The 7,754-nt window shown below is 47.1% G+C and overlaps 1 protein-coding gene across 1 annotated transcript; it reads right to left on the bottom strand.

The window, feature by feature from the left end:
• Positions 1 to 6,545: 6,545 nt before the first annotated feature.
• LOC101932219 (olfactory receptor 52N4-like) lies at positions 6,546 to 7,520 on the bottom strand. Its single transcript, XM_005312831.3, has one exon. The coding sequence runs from the start codon at positions 7,482 to 7,484 to the stop codon at positions 6,546 to 6,548; it is 939 nt and encodes a 312-aa protein (XP_005312888.3). The 5' UTR covers positions 7,485 to 7,520.
• Positions 7,521 to 7,754: the final 234 nt, after the last annotated feature.

Raw genomic sequence — 7,754 nt, 5'->3', positions numbered from 1 at the left:
ATGGAGAGCCCAGCTCCCCTCGCAGCGCGGGGAAGAAGGCGCAGCTACACTCTGCTCTTCAGGCGGAGAAGCTGGGTGTCTACTCTGCCTGCAAGGTACCTAACCGGGCCCTGGCCGCGTATGTGGGAACAACCCGGGCACCCCTCCCCCAGCCTGCGCCACCCCCTCCAACACCCACTGACCAGCTACCGTCTCCCCTGTCCACCCCCCGCCCCAACAACCCATCCTATCCTGCCACTTTTGCCTCTGGACAACCTCCACCCAGCAACACCCCCCCACCCAGCCAGCCACGGTCACCTTCACCCCTGCATCAACCTCGGGACCCCCCCACCTGCTATCTCCCTTCTGCCCACTCCTCCCTTGTGCAAACCCCTCCCTGCCACTGTACCCCCTGCAACGAGCCCTTTTTGTCTCTGTGCAATCTCTTCCCTGCCACTACACCTCCACCCCCTCCACCACTTGGCCACTTCCACCCCTTGCAATAATCCCATGTACCCCCTTCTCTGCCACCTTCAACCCCTGGAAGAGCTCCCATACGACCCCCCTCTTTGCAGCCCCCCACCCTCCATGCCACTGCACTTTGTGAACATCTGGGCCCCTGGGGGGAACTTGACCATAGGAAGGTGGGGGCTGGACATCAGAGAGGGGGCGCAAGGTGGAAGTTTCGCCTAGGGCACAAAATATCCTTGCACCAGCCCTGGGGGCAAGCATCCCATTTATTTGCTGTTTGGACTACCCCAGCAGGGGAGAGCCCTTGGACTGAGATGGCTCTCGGAGAATGACCTCGCTTCATGCAGCCACCAGAAGTTGCCTTTGGTTAGCAGACACCCTTCATGCTGCCTTACTCCAGATGGAGACCTTGGGACTTTCACAGGGATGTCTGTAGGAAATGGCCGAGAGTAGGCCACCTTATATAGATGGCGCATATAATAGGCCAGGGGAGGCTGATCTTCCCCTGCAGTCCAGCTGCCGACCCACCACCTTTGAGAGAGTATATGCCCGGCCTGTGCTCCATTCCCAATGCCCCTACCACTTTTCCCCCTGTGGCTCTACCGGCACTTAACCTGTTCCTGTCCCTGCTCCATCCCTCGCTGAGTGTTTCCCCTCGTCCACCCACCGTGATGCCTTTGGTCACCACGGCATTTACTGAGTCCTGACTCCCTCCTCTTCTCTGCCCCATCCACCTTGGCCCCCCACACCCGCATCTTGCTGAGTCCCTCCTCTCCTCCACCCCTCTACCCTATGGTCCCCACCCACCTGTCACTTGCTAAGTCCTTTCTCTCCTCCACCCACCCTCCCACTGCTCAGTGAGTCCCGCCTCTCCTCCATTCCCCTCCCCTGAGGCCACTACTGCCTGCCGCTCACCAGTCTAATACTGTCAAGTCTGAATCCCCACTCTGTCACTTTGAGTACAGAAGGTGGGGGGCTGCAAGGAATTTAAAAATTAATACTTGCCACTCCAGGCTTCTATTAAATTCCCAAGGTTACAACTTTTCTCTGATCTTGGCTTGATAAACGCGGCCACCACCCAAATGCAAAAGAACCCCTTGGACCCAGGAAGAAGCACTTGGGAATTCCTTCCTGTGGGGTATCCTCAAGCCCTTTCACCCGCCTCCGGAGAAGAGCTGAGAAAGAAAACAAAGGAAATTAGCTGTTGCTACCAGCTAATCAAACAACATGCACAAACCTCTTAGGACACAAAAAATCCAATCCTGTTCTTAAAAAAGGGAAATTTTATTAAAAACAAAAAGGAAGAAATTACATCTGGAACTTAGGCTTTTGCTAGATTTTAAAAGAGCAATTCCAAAAATTAAGCACCCAAGCAAACAAAAGCATCTCGAGTTAGCACAGAAGAGTCCACAAGCCTTAAAAAAATTAACATAAATAAACCTAATCGTTTCTTCCTAAACATTCCTAATTTACTTACATATTCCGTTTGTGAAAAGTAGTTCTAGATATGATCTGGTGATTTTCATCTCTGGTTCAAACTTTACACAGCATTCCTGCTGCCCGTCTCTCTTTTATATGTATGCTTGAGATTATGTTTTCCAATGTACGTTATGTTGCATTTCTCAACATTTTATTTCATCTGCCATTTTGCTGCCCAGTTACCCAGTTTTGTGGGATCCCTTTGTAACTCTTTGCAGTCTGCTTTGGACTTAACTATCTTGAGTAGTTTTGTATCATCTGAAAACTTTGCCAGCTCACTGTTTATCCCTTTCTCCAGATCATTTAGGAATATGTTGAGCAGGAGTGGTCCCAGTATACTACTTGGTGCTGGTGACTTATCACTGTTTAATTTATCCATTGTTTCAAAAACCTCTTCTAAAGACACCTCAGTATTGGACAGATTTATCACCTAAAAGAATGGCTCAGGTTTGGGAATCTCCCTCACATCCCCTGCAGTGAAGATGAATGCAAAGAATTCATTTAGTTTCTCCGCAATAGCCTTATAAAGCTTATATTTACTGCACCTGAATGAATATTGCTGTGCTCCACTACCATCTTCTTAGCAGCCAATGCCTGTCTGTGGATCATACAGTGATTCCATGTTGCCGAGGGAGCCACTTCTTGTACCCTTGTCCCAAGCCTGCTATGCCGTCCTATCATAGACTGTTCCATTGCTACAAATTCCAAAACAATGCCCCCAATCCAGGCCCGTGTCTTGGACACAATTATTTAATAAGTTTAAAAGGCTCTTCACCAGTTTTTCATGTTGCTAGTAGATGGCAAAACAGAAATTCCTCTTTTAATTCTATTGCTGCAGCAAAATGAATATACAACAGCAGCTCTGCAACATTTGATATCCAGTAGAACAGCAGAGTTATGAAAACCTTGGGAATGGAGGTTGTTTGTAACTCTGAAATATTCATAACTCGGAACAAAACTTTAGGGTTGTTCTTTCTAAAGTTTACAACGGAACATTGACTTAATACAGCTTTGAAACTTTATTATACAGACGAAAAATGTTGTTATCCCTTTATTTGTTAGTTGTTTATGTTTAACACAAGACCGCACTGTATTTCGGTTGCTTGGGTTTTTTTGTCTCTGCTGCTGCCTGATTGCCTACTTCCAGTTCATAATTCTGATGGTCAAAATTCTGAGGTTCTACTGTCTCAGTAGAGTCGTCTATCTGAATTGAATAACGTGGGCTCTGTCGAACACTTTGTAAGAAGTGTTGTTAGAAACGGGGATCACATCTAGCTGTGATGCTGCTTTCTCTCCTATCATGACAAGCACACACATCCTTTGCAGCTGGAAGTAGTAGTTTCTCACCTATGTTTTAAAAAGCAACAGAGGGTCCTGTGGCACATTTGAGACTAACAGAAGTATTGGGAGCATAAGCTTTCGTGGGTAAGAACCTCACTTCACCTATGTTTTGTGGCTTACCAGCTTTGGCTGTGTGCAAAGCCACACGGTAAGAATCCTCAGTAGCCTTCATGTTAACAGCGCTGAACACTTCAACAACTTTTTTTTGTCCTGTTAATTCATTGAGCTTCCTGTGAAAAACCTCAGTGTGTTTAGATACGCACGTAGGGTGTCCTGTTCCGAGATGAAAGTGTAACTTGCACAGCCTCAATCTGTCGTTTGCCAGTATTACGTTGCATACAACAAATGGAGGCCTCGGTGCATCGCTGGACCTGCTCCACGTAAAGCCCAGTTTGAAAGACACTTTGTCATATTTTCAGCGACTGTGTTTGGCTGGAACCTCCGCTGCTGCCCTCACTTCAGTTTGTGTTGTTCGCTTTTCTCCCTTTGTCACAAAAAACGATCCATTTCTCAGGTAAGCTGTTTCTCACTGTAAGCGCGCTGCTGATAATGGGTTGAAGTTTGTTAGTAAGGACTTGGGGGGAACCACTCAACAGATGTCTGACATGTCACAGTTGCTCAGAGAGCCCTGCACGGGCCTCGTGCAGCTGCGTCTTCCACTGTCAGCCGGGTGCTCTGGCTGTCCCCTTCTTGAATGTTGAAGTGTGGATCATCTGTGCATTTCTCCTCTGGTGTCTTTGCGGTGAGCGTCTCACTACTGCTGCAAGGGTTGCCGTTAACAGATTCCAAGTAGTTTTTTAATTGTTTCTGCACCTTTCTTCATTCCAGTCATTAACTCAGCTTTTTGTTTCCTGTTCTGCGCACCTGACGCCTTCTTTTTAGGTACAGGTGATATTTTGTTTCCTTCCAAGTTTCCTGAAATACCCAAAAAACACAAAGAAAAAGCAGACAGCACATGTGCTTTAGGGACAAGACTGCATTTTGCCTTTTAGATTGAGTGCCTGCCGGTGACACATCACACACAGCTGGGTAACAGAATTCGGTTTCCAGGCAGCCACGGTAAGCCAAAGGGTACGCGAGTTTGGCATCTAACGCCTTGATAACATGTGGGAATGGTTTCAAACTGCAGCGCCCTCCTTTCCCATAACAAGCAATGCCGGTTGGGTTTGCCATTTAAAAGGAGGGGCTGTGGTTTTCGGGTGGATGTGCAGGACACCCCTACCCCCACCCCTCTGCGTGGCTATTTGGGATGATCCCCTCACCCCCCCATCCCCCGCTGCGCGGCTATTCTCTGGGATAAACCCTTTTAGCCAAGCACAAACAGCCCAGCATGAACGGGGTCCTTTTACCATTACCTGACAAAAATTCCCCTATTTCAACTAGGTGACCATGAATGATATCACTCTCCTGAGGCTAACACAGAAAGATATAGACTGAATGTTGCTTGAATGCCACCAAACCCCAGGACCATTCACTGCCATGCTTTGTGCTGCAATGATTCCAGACTACTTGCTACTGGCTTGGCGTGGTAAAGTGTCCTACAGTGGAGGACAAAATAAGGCAGACCTCCCCAGAAACCTTCTGTAAAGGCTTTCAGAGTACCTGTAGGTCAACAGAATGGGGTTGCTTGTTTAGACGCATTTATTATAAAATCGACCTAACCCTGTAGTGTAGACCAGGGCTTTGTCCTCAGTGGCATCTGTGCGTTTGAGAACTTCAACGCAAGACTGCTCAACTTCGTTGTCCTGATTATGAGGCCAGTTAATCATGAGCAAAACTCTTCCCTGCTCCTCCAACAGTCCAAGATCTCCACAAAATAATGGTAAAAATGGGATATCAGCAAATCTAGGTCGTGCAGGGCTGAGTGTAATAGAAGGACTTAGTACTGAAAGTCATTTTCAATCACCTGGCAATCTCTGTTTCATGTGTTTCACAAACTCCAACATGAAATCTTGACACCTACTTTTGACGTCTTCGACAATTTGACCTGCTAGTGTGTATTTTGAGGGTTCCAGCTGAAAATTGACTGCACAAAGTGACAAGTAATTTGACTCAAAAGTGATAGCGTAGTTTAACAGAGCAGTCCCATTCTCAAAAACACAAGCTCAAGTAAACTGGCTTTAATTCCTGCAGAAGCTTTCCTGTATTATCACTTTTCAACTAAAATATAGGTTTATCCTCCAGACTTTCTGAAAAACTGGAAGAAAATCAGTCTACTTTTGTTCACCAGATCACCATACATATGATTCTTAGGAGCGCTAGTGCCAATTTAGGACCCAGGCTTGTATTTCCACCTGAGACAGTATTTTTGGGTTATGCTTGCCTGTTTGATGTTTTGATACACATGAATTCTTACTAACATATGTAAACAAAGGACAAAGACATTGTGTATATTTATCCAGTGAGGTTTGTTAGTACAATGGGAACAGATAAGAGCAGTTAAAATATTAGTGGAATGCACACTTTAAGATTGCCTCAACCCCTATCGCAAGGCAAGGTCCAAAAACCAGTCAGGAGGGACAAATGGGGATTGGGAGGAAGTATAAAACACTAAATGATTAAAGAAATGCCTGTCCCTGACCATAGCACAACCTCAATTCTTATCCCTCCCATGGGGTACAAAAGGGGTGGGACTGTGGGCACGCATTGCAGGTATATTTTGGCCTGTTAAGAAGGGGAAGGTGGGAATAGAGCATACATAAAGGGGAAAGGGGACACAGGCAAGATTCTGTAGTGTCAGAACTGGGAAGGGGGAAATGGGGGTAAACACTCCGCAGCATCAGAGCTGGGAAAACTGGGTAGAGCGTGTAGAGCTATGGAGACGCTTGCTTCAATCTAACCCCAATAAACATCATATCACATGCATTTCAGACTTATTTCTTTGTCTTTGGCTATCTGAAAGTGTAGCTTCAGCTTGTTGAACTAATCAAGAATCCTGTTCACACAGGAACTAATGGAAGCCCACCTTGTGTCAGAAAACTGAAGTATGTTCTGGTGGTCTGGAAATTATGGAAAGGTCAAGTGACAAGGTGTGTGGGGTTGGGGTTGATGGGTGACACTGAAAGAGAAGGTGACAGACAGAGAGAGGGAACACAGAAACATAGAGAGTTGTACTCGGTTATGGAGAGATAAGACATTAGGTGTGAAGAACTTCTCAGACTGTGGACTCCCACAATGCCGAGCTCAGCCAAACTGGGACAGAGCACCCTTCATTAAGGAGGAGATATATTTTCCTCCTCTTGTCACACAGGTTTGAAGTCAGTGGCCTCTGGCAATCACATTCTGCAGGTGTATTTGCCCACTTTGTCACGAAGCTCTTTGGTTTTGACGCCGTAAATGATAGGGTTGAGCATGGGGGGGATGAGGAAATAGAGGTTGGCCATGGTGATCTGAACATGGGGAGCGATGCCCTGACCAAACCGGTGTGTCAGGCTGGAGAAGAGGAAAGGAGTGTAAGACGTTAGCATCACACAGATGTGGGCTGTGCAGGTGTTGAGGGCTTTCTGGTGGGCTTTCTTAGAGGAGATTATGAGGACAGCCCTGATGATCAGAGTATATGACAGGGCAATGAGTGTCAGGTCTGACCCGATGACTACAAGTGCTATTACCAAGCCATATATCCTGTTGTCTGTGATGTCCCCACATGACATCTTTGCCACAGCCATGTGGTCGCAGTACGTGTGGGGGATAATGCGATTGGCACAGAATGGCTGCCTGCTCAGGAGCAGGGGCAGAGGCAGAGTGCAGAGAACTGCTCTCATCAAACCCACTAGCCCTAGCTTAGCTATTCGTGCATTGGTGAGGATGGTGGTGTATCTCAGAGGGTTACATATGGCAATGTAGCGATCAAAGGCCATTGTCACGAGCACGGCTGAATGCGTAGCAGAAACCGTGTGAAGGAAGAACATCTGGGTGAGGCAGCCACCCACAGTAATGCCCCTCAAATTGAACCAAAATATACACAGTGCCTTTGGCACGACGGAGGTAGATGTGCTGATGTCTGTGAGTGCCAGCATGCAGAGCAGCAGGTACATCGGCTTGTGCAGGGTCTGCTCCTTGCCTATAACAAACAGAACCGTGACATTTCCCAACAGACTGATAATGTAGAGCGTAGTGAACGGGATGGAAATCCAGACATGAGCAGCTTCCAGGCCAGGGATGCCTGTTAGGATGAACGTTGAAGGGTCAGAGGGGGTGAGGTTGAATGCTGCCATGAGGTGGTCGATGCGTCGATCAGGCTCAGGAATGCTCAAGGTGTCTGTGAATGGAGAGAAGCACTGCGAGGTGGGTTACAGACTTTATAACACATAGTACAGTAAATATTTTACAGTTATTAACAATATAGAAATAGGGGTGAGCAGTGAGGTGGCAACATTTGCAGATGGCACCAGACCATTTAGGTGATCATCAAGTCCAGAGAAGTCCTCAGAGGGAGCTAACCAAGTCAGTAACAGCAACGTGTCCATTGGCGGGGAAACCTTGGA

This window comes from Chrysemys picta, chromosome 1 (genome assembly GCF_011386835.1).
Source record: "Chrysemys picta bellii isolate R12L10 chromosome 1, ASM1138683v2, whole genome shotgun sequence".
NCBI classification, from domain to species: domain Eukaryota; kingdom Metazoa; phylum Chordata; order Testudines; family Emydidae; genus Chrysemys; species Chrysemys picta.
Note: the sequence above shows the minus strand (reverse complement) of the source record. Positions and strands in the feature narration are given on the sequence as shown.

Coding starts and splice junctions, on each gene's coding strand:
- LOC101932219 (XM_005312831.3), bottom strand. CDS start 7,484: ATGGCAGCATTCAACCTCACCCCCTCTGACCCTTCAACGTTCATCCTA.